General features: G+C 47.8%; 1 protein-coding gene across 5 annotated transcripts in view; it reads right to left on the bottom strand.

Moving 5' to 3' along the window:
- The window catches only part of ino80 (INO80 complex ATPase subunit), a 415,492-nt gene that overhangs the window by 193,489 nt on the left and 207,611 nt on the right, over positions 1 to 14,392 (bottom strand). For all 5 annotated transcript variants that reach the window (XM_072486849.1, XM_072486876.1, XM_072486859.1 and 2 more), the window contains exons 22-25: positions 13,850 to 13,917; positions 13,672 to 13,765; positions 11,477 to 11,642; positions 7,076 to 7,216 (exon numbers count right to left, since the gene is read on the bottom strand). In XM_072486849.1, the coding sequence (XP_072342950.1) occupies positions 7,076 to 7,216; positions 11,477 to 11,642; positions 13,672 to 13,765; positions 13,850 to 13,917 (469 nt within the window). The remainder of the gene's footprint in view (positions 1 to 7,075; positions 7,217 to 11,476; positions 11,643 to 13,671; positions 13,766 to 13,849; positions 13,918 to 14,392) is intronic.

Raw genomic sequence — 14,392 nt, 5'->3', positions numbered from 1 at the left:
GACTGAGTGGGTCCAGTCGATCGAGGGACGTGCGGACCATTCAGCCTCCATACACCGAGTCATACCCTGACGACGTACAGACCGGTGATACCGACGACTGCTCTGGGGAAGTCGGCCCAGACCGATACCTGCAGCCATTAACATCACAAACAACCCAGCCATCTGCATAGTAAGCAGCCATCCCCGGGAACAATTGCTACACATTAGCAACATAAAGCCGATCCAGACCTTTCGGCGCCAGCAGTGGCTGTGACAAAGGAAGGTAGGCAGCCACCCACCGATCAAGGAATCACCCCATTATTGGAGCATATTGAACCAAGTGATTGGGCCCAAGTCCAATCACTTGGAACCAGGGTCAAGGTCCGTCCCGAGAGGCGGGAAGACCCTAGGGACTTTAAAAATAGGGGCCAAGTTCAGATCGACCCTTCTCTTCCTGCTCGCAACCTTCGAGACCCTTCGACGAAGAAACAACTAAGTCTTACTCCAGCGATCGCTACCAGATCGGTGCTCCAGACTATCAACCCGTACCAGCCTTTTTGAATCCCGCAGGCCAGACCCAATTCGATAGACCATTCGTTTCCCTGACCTGGTGGGCCATCTCTGAAGTTAAGTATTGGCCTTTAGTGGTAGGTAGTAGTCTAGAAGTAGGATTATTGTATCAGTATTTATTGCTGTATCTAATAAATGATCGTTGATTTAACTTTTACTAAGCGGTGTGCTGCATTATTAATCATCACTTGAGCTTGAACCACATGGCGGTATCAGAAAGATACCTGGTGACTCGTGAGCAAAGGTGACAGAATTAAAGCTAATACAACTAAGGCTAATAAGAGCAACACGACTGGGAACCCTTCCGCGTTGCGGTAATAGACAGAAATCGGATGTCCCCAAGAACGACCCACCAGCCGATGCCAGTGCACAGCGTTAATCCGGGCGATGAATGGTGTGCCACCCTAACGTTCAACCGATCACCAATCACATTCCGTTTAGACACTGGTGCCTCCGCCAATCTCATTGCATGGTAAGCCTTCTACACCTTGAAGGTCAAACCACCGATTCGGCCATCCCACTGTCAGTTGGTCGATTACAACGGTAATGTTATCCCGGCCATGGGGTCTTGCCAGCTCGAGGTTGCACACAATTCATACACAGCCACACTGTCTTTTGAGATAGTTGGATCCTCGAAGGACTCTGCTAGGCGCACAGGCGTGCAAGATCCTCCACCTCGTTCAGCGGGTACACACTCTGTCTCCAGAAGGCACGTCCGATTTCCCGGATGCAGGCTTTAGGGCACAGCTCCACTCGCTCCTCGCCCACAACCAGGAGGTTTTCGAGGACATGGGCACACTGCCCTACACTTACAGAATACGGCTCAAACCGGACGCCACCCCAGTCATTCACGCACCTCGTAGAGTCCCAGCACCACTCAAGGACCGCCTCAAGCAGCAGATGCAGGATCTGCAGGACCAAGGAGTGCTTTCTCGAGTCACGGAGCCTATGCCATGGGTCAGCTCCATGGTGTGCGTAAAAAAGCCCTCTGGCGAGCTCCGGATCTGCATCGACCCGAAAGACCTGAACAATAACATCATGAGCGAACACTACCCCATACCCAAACGGGATGAAATCACGAGCGAAATAGTCCGGGCTAAAATTTTTACCAAGCTTGATGCCTCAAAGGGTTTTTGGCAGATTCAGCTGGATCAGTCCAGCAGGAAGCGGTGCACTTTCAACACTCCCTTTGGCAGATACTGCTGCAATAGGATGCCGTTTGGCATCATCTCAGCATCCGAGGTGTTTCATCGAATCATGGAACAGATGATGGAGGGCATCGAAGGGGTGCGCGTTATTTGTTGACGACGTCATCATCTGGTCCACCACACCACAGGAGCACATCAGTCGTCTCCAGCGCGTCTTTGTTCGGATACGAGAGCACAGCCTGCGCCTCAACCGAACCAAGTGTTCTTTTGGCCAAACTGAGCTAACGTTTCTGGGGGACCACATATCCCGGTCAGGGGTGCGTCCGGATGCCGACAAAGTGACAGCTATTGCAGCCATGCCGCAGCCGGCAGACAAGAAGGCAGTGCTACGCTTTCTTGGGATGGTCAACTTCCTGGGGAAGTTTATTCCCAACCTTGCCTCGCACACAACAGGTCTTCGCCACCTGGTGAAGAAGATACGGAGTTCCAGTGGCTGCCCGCATTACCAGAAGGAATGGGAGGAGCTCAAGATCAAGCTCACCACAGCCCCGGTATTGGCGTTTTTCGACACTACTCGGGACACAAAGATCTCGACTGATGCCAGCCAGTCCGACATTGGGTCGGTACCCCTGCAACGGGACGACACTGCATCATGGGCCCTGGTCGCCTATGCCTCGCGGGCCATGACCCCCACAGAACAGCGCTATGCGCAGATTGAGGAGTGCCTGGGTTTGTTAACCGGCATAGATAAATTCCACGACTATGTGTATGGTCTTCCGCAGTTCACCGTGGAGACCGACCATCGCCCCCTGGTCGGCATCATACAAAAGGACCTCAATAAGATGACCCCTCGCCTCCAGCGCATTCTGCTCAAGCTCCGGAGGTACGACTTCCAACTTGTCGACACCCCGGGAAAGGACCTCATCATCGCGGATGCCCTGTCCAGAGCAGTGAGCACACCGCCCAAATCGGGGGGGGTTCGTCTGTCAGGTCGACGCACATGTAGCCTTCACATCGGCCAATCTGCCAGCTACTGATGCAAGTCTGGCCCACATTCGCCGTGAGACTGCGGCTGACCCTCTTCTACAACGTGTGATGTGCCACATGACGGAAGGGTGGCTCAAGGGGCAGTGCCCACAATTCTACAATGTCTGCGACGACTTGGCCGTCATTGATGGTGTTCTCCTAAAGTTGGACCGGATTGTGATCCGCATGCGCAGGCTTGTCCTCGAACAATTGCACAAAGGGCATCTCGGGGTTGAAAAGTGCAGGTGGAGGGCCCGAGAAGCTGTGTACTGGCCCGGCATCAGCGACGACATCGCCAACATGGTGCTCAACTGCCCCACCTGCCAAAGGTTTCAGCCGGCGCAACCCCCTGAGACACTTCAGCCCCATGAGTTGGTAACGTCCCCCTGGGCAAAGGTGGGTGTGGACCTTATTCATGCGCTCGGCAGGGACTACGTCATCATAATTGACTATTTTTCCAATTATCCGGAGGTCATACGCCTGCACGATTTGATATCATCAGCTGTAATCAGAGCATGTAAAGAAACCTCCGCTCGCCATGGCATTCCGCTTACCGTCATGTCGGACAATGGGCCCTGTTTTACGAGCCAAGAATGGTCTTCTTTTGCCGCTTCGTATGGCTTCACACACGTGACGTCCAGTCTTCTGTATCCCCAGTCGAATGGCAAGGTGGAAAGGTGCGTTCATATCGTGAAGCGGCTCCTCTGCAAGGCTGCTGATGCCTGGATCTGACTCATGTTTAGCCCTGCTGGCCTATCGTTCGGCCCCACTGTCCACAGGCCTCTCGCCAGCCCAGCTGTTGATGGGTCGCGCCCTCAGGACCACTGTGCCGTCCATTCATGTTCCTCAACCCGACCATGCTCCAGTACTGCAAAGGATGCGACAGCAGCGTGCTCAGCAGAAGGTGGCACATGACACTCGGGCAACTGATCTTCCTGCCCTGGCGCCTGGAGACAACGTCCGCATACACCTACCGGAGGGTGGCTGGTTGGCAACTGCCGAGGTTCTCCGCCGCGTGGCTCCCCGCTCGTTCCTGGTTCGCATGCCTGATGGCTCCATTTACCGGCGTAATCAGAAGGCCCTTCGGCTGCTTCCGCGCTCGCTACGTAATCATGCACCGGTGCCATGCCCTCCTGTTGTCTTTGATGTTGACTTCGTGGAGCTTCCTGCCACTCTGCCTATTCCTCTCTTGCCCGTGGCCAGGTCCATTCCTCAGCCGGTGGATCCTGACCCACCCTTGAGGCGGTCAACCCAAATTCGTCACCCACCTACTAGACTGGACTTATGAGCCTGTTTGCACATTGGACTCACTGACTTGTTGTGCAACAACGTTAACATGTTTCTCTTTTTGTCGTTCCAAGAGTTCTCTTTCTATATTTGATGATTGCACTTGTTTTGTTTGTGGTACAACCTCGTTGCTATGTTGCACCTGACACCTTCCTATGTATACAGTTTAGCCTCATGTACATGTTGTAAATATTGCACACACATACTCAGATGCACTCAGTACACACCAATATTTATTACCATGTAAGCACATATTCTTGTGAAAAGGGGGTATGTCATGATATCCATATTAACATACCATGGTGCAATCACACACACACACTGATTGACAGGTAGACGGACCCATCAACACACACGCAACATCACAGCCAATCACCTGTGAGAGCACACGCACTATAAAACAGGGAACACCACAGCTCCCGCTCATTCCACCAGGAGATAGCTCAGAGCACAGAGCTCACAGCGTGCCACTCAGACATACACCATGGGCTGAGTGCCTCGCTAAGTTAGTGCAAGGGCTGGGTCCACAGGTTAACTGGTGAAGTGCGAACCACAGCCAGAAGTTAACAGTTGTTATTATACAGAATAATAAAACAGAGTTGTACCATCTACAACCGAGTTGGTTCGTTTGTATATCGGAACACCCAACACGACAGATTGCATTGAGAAAGTGGGACAATCTGCTTTAATTTCCAACTTCCAGACATGGAAAGAGCATTTAAAAGGAGAGGTTGGTTGAACTCGATGATACCTTTTGGGGTTCTGAAAACGCCTCGCCCATAACAATTAGAAAGACGGAGGTTGAGGGATGACCTGATAGAGGTCTACAAGATTATGAGGGGCATGGATAGAGTGGATGGGCAGGCACTCTTTCCCAGGGTGGAGGGGTCAGTCAAAAGGACCCATAGGTTTAAGTTACATGAGGCAAAGTTCAGAGGAGATGTGCAAGGCAGCTTTTTTTACGCAGAGGGTGGAGTGCCTGGAACGCACTGCCAGGGGAGGCTGTGGAAGCAGATACATTCATGGCGTTCAAAAGGCATCTTGGCAAACACATGGAAAGGATGGGTATAGAGGGAGACGGTACAAGGAAGTGCCGAGGGTTTTGGCCAAGGGTGGTATCATGACTGGTGCAGGCTTGGAGGGCTGAAGGGCCTGTTCCTGTGCTGTAGTGTTCTCTAATAATTGCAGTCAGTATTCACCATCATTCACCACCACTCAGATACTGAAGCAATCTGTGCCCACATGCTGCATGACAACATTCAGGCTTGTGCTGATAATCAGCAAGTAACATTATGCCACGCAAGTATTAAACAATGGCAGTTTCCAACAAGAGAGGATCTAACCACCACTCTTGACATTTAATGCCATTACTCTCAATGAACCCCACCATCAACATCCTGGGGATTACAATTAACCGGAAACTGAACTGGACCACCATATAAATACAGTGGCTATAAGAGCAAGTCAGAGGCTGGAAATTCGACACCTCATTTCCCTCACCTCGTATCTCTCCAAATCCTCTCCACAGACGCAAGTCAGAAATTGATGGAATATTCTACCTATCTGGATGAGCCATGATGTGGAGATGCCGGCGTTGGACTGGGGTGAGCACAGTAAGAAGTCTTACAAAACCAGGTTAAACTCCAACATGTTTGTTTTGAATTGTTTGAATTTCACCTGACGAAGGAGCTGTGCTCCGAAAGCTAGTGATTCGAAACAAACCTGTTGGACTTTAACCTGGGGTTGTAAGACTTCTTACTATCTGGATGAATGCAGCTCTAGCAACACGAAGCTGAACATCATCCAGGATAAAGAACCCTTCCTAATTGGTATCCAATCCACCACTTTAAACATCTGCTCTCTCCACCACTTTTGCACAGTAGCTGCAGTGGGTAACATCTACAAATGCACTGCAGCATCTCGCCAAGGCTCCTTTGACAGCACATTCCAACATCCAACCTCTGCTCCTGAAGTGCAGCAGACACATGGTGAACACCATTACCTGCAAGTTTCCTTCCAAGTCACACACCACCCTGACTTGGAACTATATCACTGTTCCTTCATTATTGCTGGGTCAAAATCCTGGATCTCACTCCTCAGCAGCACTGCGGGTGTACCTGTACCACCTGGACTGTACCAGTTCAAGCCTGCGGTTCACTACCACCTGTGCAGCAGCAATGAAGGCTGGGCAATAAATTCTATCCTTTCCAGCAATGCTCACATCAACAATAAACAAACAAAATTATGCTGCAATAAAGAAAACATTGCAAACAGTAGAGAACAAGCATACAACAGAACATTGAAAAATGCCCCTACTCATGTAGAAAGTATGCTGTACTGGTTGGTTGCTGTGAGATACACATTATCAATGATAATACAGCTGGCTGTTTACATAGGTATAGCAAAGCCCACAATAATCTAACTCTCTCCAGCCATCCCAGAAAACAAACAATACTATCTATTTATAGACCTAGAGCTCTGAAAATACAGATACTGTAAACCAACCCAACAGGTCCATCTGACGACCCATAAAGTACTTATGTTACTGATCCAATCATTTCTGTTAGATTGGGTTCTTTTAGTGCAATAAATTAAATATTTCAAAATACTCAAATAGCCGTTTATTACAGGAATTTGGCTCAGAAGGTATTTTCTGGTGATCTACTGTCATTAAGATAACTGATCTGTGTGCACAGGCTGGAATACTTTCCATATCTGTCATTCAATGGGATGAGGGCGAGAAAGACAGATGTGTGGGTATGGGAGAAGAGGGACAGGGACCAACACAGGAGTTGGTAGTGTCCGAAATGGACACATCTGAAGGCAGAGCTCCACATTCTGAGACATGCCTCCAAATCCAATAATGTGATTTCCCCCCCCCCCCCGCATCCTCCCAAAAAATTCAAGACTCCACTCTCATGGGCACCCCTCTCTCCCTTTTCTTTGGAAGGGGTAGTTTCCAACCCATGACTCACAGTCCTCCCAAAACAGAAAACTTCCAACTTCCAATGCTCCCCTGTGACTGCGATTTGTGAAAGCCAAAGTGAATGGACTTGGATCCTTACCTTGGGTATGTTGCTGTAGAGGAAGGCTGACATTTCTGTGGGCTGACTGTGGCGGATGGATGAGGTAGCCAATTTCCGTCGATGGAGAAGGTGCTGTGCATGGCTGATTATTGCTTTGCAATAGCCGGTAAAACAAAGATCCTGTGAGACAGAATAGATTGTTCAAGACTTCACTAATATCAGAAAGAAATACAGATCAGAACAGGAATTCTCAACAACAATTCACTGCAGACTGTCTATACATTGCCAATGTGGCCAATTGAAACAGAAATGGACAGCGGGCATTCCCTGTCCCACTGTGTTCCATTTGATTTTGCAAATGGAAAGACTCAGATTTGAACCCCCATTTGAATACACTATAGTGGGATGACAGAATCCTTCAGGATTTAGGTATTCAATACTGACAAAATACTTCAATTGCACCACACAGCTGAAGCCAACGCATTATTACAGGGTTCACTGAATCCTTTATGTGCTGTAAAAAAAATAATCAAATGCCCTTTAGTAACTGCAGTGTCTAAATGTTGGCTATATCGTGGGTTTCCTCCAGATGCTCCGGTTTCCTCCCACAATCCAAAGAGGTGCAGGTTAGGTGGATTGACCATGCTAAATTGCCCCTCAGCACCCAAAAGGTTAGAATCCTTAAGTCAGGTGCTTTTTCCAGCGGCCGGTGCAGACTCGATGGGCTGAATGTCCTCCTTCTGCACTGTAAATTCTATGCGCTGCAAGCATTAAAACAAAGGACATCAGGTCTCACGCACCTCAGCTAATGCTTCAAATGTTACCCCACAGTTACAAAGATCGTCACTGTTATTTCATCACAACCATGAATGCACAGGGACCAGAGCATGGAGACAGTGCTGCAGACTGCAGTGGATATGTCACTTGCAAGAGACTCTAATTCAAAGCTTAAACAGTGCTATTAAAGTCACAGTAGCTGACAATGGGACTTGTTCATTGAGCCCGACATGCTATTGAGATGCTTTTCCTTTCATAAGATGAAGTCCAGTCTTCACATTGAGAACACCCACCATTGTGTTGTGTGGCCCTATCACCGTGCAAAACCCGCTTGAATTTTAATAAATCAAGCAACCAAACACTGGGCATCCTGTGAGGCACTGTGAGCCATCAGCAGCGTGAGCCATCAGCAGCAACAGAATTGCATTCAACCTGGTCGCACAGTGGTTAGCACAGTTGTTTCACAGCTCCAGGGTCTCGGGTTCCGATTCCTGGCTTGGGTCACTGTCTGTGCGGAGTCTGCACGTTCTCCGTGTCTGCGTGGGTTTCCTCCGGGTGCTCCGGTTTCCTCCCACAGTTCAAAGATGTGCAGATTCGGTGGATTGGCCATACTAAATTGCCCTTGGTGTCCAAAAAGGTGAGGTGGTGTTATTGGGTTGTGGGGATAGGCTGGAGGTGTGCATTGAGGTGGGTTGATCTTTCCAGTGCGGACTGGATGGGCAAAATGGCCTCCTTTTGCACTGTAATTTCTATGTCTATGTCTAACCACACTCTGTAACCTCATGGTCCGGAGTACCCACTCTCATAGGATAGAATAGAATTTACAGTGCAGAAGGAGGCCATTCGGCCCATTGAGTCTGCACCGGCTCTTGGAAAGAGCACCCTACCCAAGGTCAACACCTCCACCCTATCCCCATAACCCAGTAACCCCACCCAACACTATGAGCAATTTTGGACACTAAGGGCAATTTAGCATGGCCAATCCACCTAACCTGCACATCTTTGGACTGTGGGAGGAAACCGGAGCACCCGGAGGAAACCCACGCACACACGGGGAGAATGTGCAGACTCCGCACAGACAGTGACCCAAGTCGCTCCTCACTTCCCCCCGGTATCTCCATTCGACCATTACCATCATGCTGGGTTCAATGAAGAGTGCAGGCGAGCATGTCAGGAGCAACACCAGGCATATCTAAAAGTGAGGTGTCAACCTGGTGAAGCTATAATCACAGGACTATTTGTGCGCCAAACAGCAGGCAATAGACAGGAAGCAATCCCACAACCAACGGATCAGATCTAACTCCTGCACATCCAGTTAAAAAGGCGGTGGATTGGCGGCACGGTGGCTAGCACTGCTGCTACTTCATGGTGCTGAGGACCTGGGTTCGATCCCGGCCCCAGGTCACTGTGTGTGTGCAGTTTGCACATTCTCCGTGTCTGCGTGGTCTCATCCCCACAACCCAAAGATGTGCAGGGTAGGTGGAATGGCCACGCTTAATTGAAAAAATAATAAATGTGGCAAATAATTAAACTAATGGGGAAGAGGCGGCTCAACAAAGAGAGCCCCCAGATCAGTGCAAAAGACAAGGCTGAAGCATTTGCAACCATCTTCAGCCACAAGTTGTGAAAGGATGATCCATCACGGCCTCCTCCTCAGGTCCCCATCATCGCAGGTCATTTACTTCCCGATCAATCTACTCTTGACCATCAGCAAAGCGTTGGAAGGTGGAAACAACAGTGCTATGAAATGGCATTTTCTCAGCTCTAACCTGCTCACTGACATTCCGTATGGATTCCACCAGAGCCATTCAACTCAGACCTCATTCCAGCATTGATCCAAAAATAGATAAAAGATCTGAAATTCAGATCTGGTGAAGATCCGCTTTACCTCAAGGCAGCATGTACCAAAAATAGCAACAAAGAACGCTAGGAAAACTGAAGGCAATGGGAATCAGGGGGAAAACTTTCCACTGGTTTCTGTCACTTAGCAGAATGGAAGATGGTTGTGGTTGTTGGAGGTCCATCATCTCAGCGCCATGACATTGCTGTAGAGTTCCTCAGGGTAGTGTATGATGCCTAACCATCTTCAGCTCCTTCAATTACATTCCGTCCATCATAAGGTCAGGAGGACGTTTGCTGACGATTTCACAATTTACAGTGACATTCGATTCTTCAGATGGTGTCCATGTACAGCAACATTTCGATAATATTCACACTAATAATAGTAATAATAAGTGGCACAACACTGCCACCATACAAGTGCGAGGCAAGGACCATCGCCATCAGGAGAGAAACTAACCATCTCCCCATGACATTCATTGGCATTACCATTGTTTGATCCCCCACTATCAACATCCTGAGGACTACCATTGACAGAAACTGAAGTCGATCAGCCATATAGATACTGTAGCTATAAGAGGTCAGAAGTTGGGAATTGCTCATTGATTATCTGCAAGGCACAAAGTTAGAATTGTAATTAATACTCTCCACTTGCTTGGATGAGTGCAGTTCCAACAACCCACAAAAAAGACTGGGCACTGCCCAAGACAAAGCGGCCCACTTGATTGGCACCTCATCCACCACATTAAACATTTACTCCCTCCACCACCGGCACAGTGGTACCAGTATGTACCATCTACAAAATGTGCTGCAGCAACTCGCCAAGGCTCCTTCAACAGCACCTTCCAAACCCACAACCTCAATTACCTAGAAAGACAGGGACAACAGACACATGGGAACAACACCACCTACAGGTTCCCCTCCAAGCCATACACCATTTTGACTTGGAACTGTATTGCCATTCTCTTTCTGTCGTAGAGTCAAAATCCTGGATTTCCCTTCCTAACAGCATTGTGGGTGTACCTATACTACATTGACAGCAGCGGTTCAAGAAGGCAGCTCACACCACCTTCTCAAGGAAAATTAGGGATAGTCAATAAACGGTGGCCTAGCTAGCAATGTCCACCACAACCCATGGACAAATTTTAAAAAAGGGTGAGAATTTTGCATGAATCAAGCTCCTTTGGTGCTGCACCTGAGATCAAGAAAATGACTTAATACTCGAGATAAAAGCAAATTACTGCAAATACTGGAAACTGAAACCAAAAAGAAAATGGTGGAAAATCTCAGCATGTCTGGCAGCATCTGCAAGGAGAGAAAACAGCTGACGTTTCGAGTCCTGGATGACCCTTCGTCAAAGCTTTGACAAAGGGTCATCTGGACTCGAAACGTTAGCTCTTTTCTCTCCCTACAGATGCTGCCAGACATGCTGAGATTTTCCAGCATTTTCTTTTTTAATACTCAGGGATGATGTCCTCCTTCCTCTGATAACATTGTTCTCAGGCCAACAGTTTGAAGCCCCACTTGTGTATCACATCTCATAGTAGTTCTGACTCAATTGGGATATTTTAAAACATGGAGGCACTGGGTGGGACTTTCCTCCCTCTCCGCAGTGTGTTCTGCGGCGGTGGATGACTGCTCGTTAGCGGCTAGCAGCAGGATCTTCTGGTCCCACTGCTAACGGGGTTTCCAGTTGAACGCACCCCTCGCTGCCGGGAAACCCGCAACGGGATCTTATGGTATTCCGTTGGTAGGACCATAAGGTCCCGTCAGCGTGAACGGCCAGAAAATCCCACCCTCTGTTATATGCATGCTCATTCTCACCTGGAAACGTCTGCTGCTGTGGATGTTGGGGAAAGACGTGCAGGAATCTACCCACATGATCAGATCCGTGCTGTTCAGATGTTGCCTCTTCACCTCACTATCTCTCCAACTGCGTGCATGATGAAGCCTATAGGAAGCTTTCTGTGATAAAAAAAGAGCTAACCACCTGTGGAGGAAAAGGTGGCACTGAGATGTACTGAATATTATACATCTTAATAAGTTACTGCACTTAAAGGCTTGGCCTCCCAAACATGACAAGATTAATTTCAGTGTACATCATTCCATCAACACCCTGCACTCTAACACGAGCGCACCTTCCTTATCCTAAATATCTCAGCACTCCAGAAACAGTAAAGCATCTGCAAACAATGTCGGGGCAGAGAGAGGGGGAAGAAAAAGCTGGGAAAGTGCAATTGTGAGAAGAATAACCAGCTTGAGAACCTTTGCAGCGAGTGCAGATAGACTGAGCAGCCATCAGCAGTCGAAATACAACAAAACACGAGCCACCCACCAGCATTCTTCACAATTTTTTACACACTTTGCACAGTGCTTAAAACCTTTAGTCAGCAATTACCCAGAAGAAAACAGTCAAGCTGTGTGGCTGTGTGCAATGAGATTGCTGTTAGAAGCGTTGCTAGGAATTAACATGTCTTATCATGGTTCATACAGGGAACAGGGAACAAATAACCCAGGAAATAATCAAAAATATCCAGCAGGTTCAGTTCAAATTGCTGTTTCCTCTGGTCATGCTAGAAGTTGGATATGTGATAAAATTGCTCCTTGAAACAGCAAAATCCAGCAACAAATGACCATAACAATCCTCGAACAGGTGCCATGCAGCCTCCTCCACAGAGAAGGGAAGATCTGCTTACACACCAGCAAGGGTGGGGACAGAGCAATTAGTCAGCAATTTAACAGAGCTCAGTATGAGTACCAAAATCATTTTGGAGAATTCATCCACATTTGCCCAAGTGACTGAATTTTGCTCCAAATTATTGGAACTCTCTGCCTCAGAAGACAGTCGAAGCAGGATCACTGATTTTCTTTTTTAAGGCAGAGGTACATAGATTCACAGCAGGCAAGGTAATCAAAGGTTATCGGGGGCAGATGTGGAATGTGGAACTCAACACAAACAGATCAACCATGATCTTATTGAATGGCTGAGCGGCTCAAGGGGCTGAATGGTCTACTCCTGCTCCTATTTTATATGTTCATGTTGTTTCCAAAAGCTTTTCCACCACTGGTGTTAAACTTAATGGCCTGCTGCGTGTGGGTTTATCCTTACACCATTTCTTGAACATGGGTGTAACATTTGCAATTCTCCAGTCATCTGATACCACCTCTGATTCTCAAGGATTGGAAGATTATGGTCAGTGCCGTGACAATTTCCACCCTTACTTCCCTCAGTATCCTTGGATTCATCTCACCCAGTCTTGGTGACTCATCCAGTCCAGGTGCCTTTTCAACTTTAAGTGCAGACAGCCCATCTAATACCTTATCTATCATCAATTGTTTGCCCATCCAGTGTCTCAACTTCTTTCACTATGACTTGGGAAGCACCTTGTGACAAATCAAATGGCCTTTTAATCTGTTGTCATCACCTCGAGACACATACTATGCGCTCTTTCCATCACCAACCTATTCCCATTTTGGTGTTTATCCTCCACAAGAGTAGATAGTTCTGATCATGTTTACTCACTCTGTTTTCACAACCATTTATCCTCTTCTCTAATCTTGAACGTTGTTATAGTTCCCGCTTCAATCATTAACCATAGAAATAAATTTCATAGCCTCAACTCTGAAGAGGTTACTCTGTCCTAATCTTTTAGTTAATCTTCTTTCGATGGCCCCTCAGTCTTGGCCCTTTGACTACAGGAAATAGCTTCTATCCATCTTGTCCCACTCTTCATAATTTGGCACACCAGACACACCTGGTACAAGAGGGCAGGCTTGCCTACTGAATTTTAGACACACACTGTTTAGCACACTGGGCTAAATCGCTGGCTTTGAAAGCAGACCAAGGCAGGCCAGCAGCACGGTTCAATTCCCGTAACAGCCTCCCCGAACAGGCGCCGGAATGTGGCGACTAGGGGCTTTTCACAGTAACTTCATTTGAAGCCTACTTGTGACAATAAGCAATTTTCATTTCATTTCATTTTCATACACTTTAGTCCCTGCACACCAATAGCACTCACCTTGCAAGCATCCCTTGAAGCATCACGTTTGACATTTCAGAGGGTGACACATCTATAAATCGCAGAAAAGAGAAGCAGCTTTCCTCATCATTACCTGGGAGAGAAAAAAACATATCTTTAGAGGTCTGGCACCCAATAACTGGACAAACACTTGGAGAACACCAACTAAAATTCTTACCTTTTCTATGAAACAGAGACTGATGGATGTGGACTGGGGAGAAGGGGGACAGAATGACTCGTAACCACCTAAAAGAGGGAGATCAATGAAAAATTAAGGATTCATCTATACAAGGCTGTGCAATCAGCGGCCCTGAACAGCCAACCGCAACAACCCCACCCACCTCTGTAAGAGACACAAACATAATCCCCCTTCTTTAATTAGCAGGTAAATTCACAATCTCCTATCCAGATACATCTGCGAATACATGGCCAGCCGCCATCACAGAGACAAAAAGAAAAGTCAAAGCCGACTGGATTCTAGATTGTATATAGGTTCCCATAGCTGGAACTAGGTTTCAAAACCAGCCCAGACAGATGAGTCTCCCCAATTGCATCTGTAAGGATTCAATGTGAAATTGTCTTGGCCAGTCTCCCTGCAGGTGCCAGAGGCTAAACACAGAGCATAAAACTGGCATGAATCAGGAATATCACTCAAGAAAACCACAGGATGGCTGCAATGGGAAACTAGAGGTCCAAGTGCAGTTGAGACATTGAAGTACTA

Source organism: Scyliorhinus torazame, chromosome 2 (assembly GCF_047496885.1).
Source record: "Scyliorhinus torazame isolate Kashiwa2021f chromosome 2, sScyTor2.1, whole genome shotgun sequence".
Lineage (NCBI taxonomy): Eukaryota > Metazoa > Chordata > Chondrichthyes > Carcharhiniformes > Scyliorhinidae > Scyliorhinus > Scyliorhinus torazame.
The sequence above is the reverse complement of the archived record's forward strand: the minus strand, read 5'-3'. Positions and strand labels throughout refer to the sequence as shown.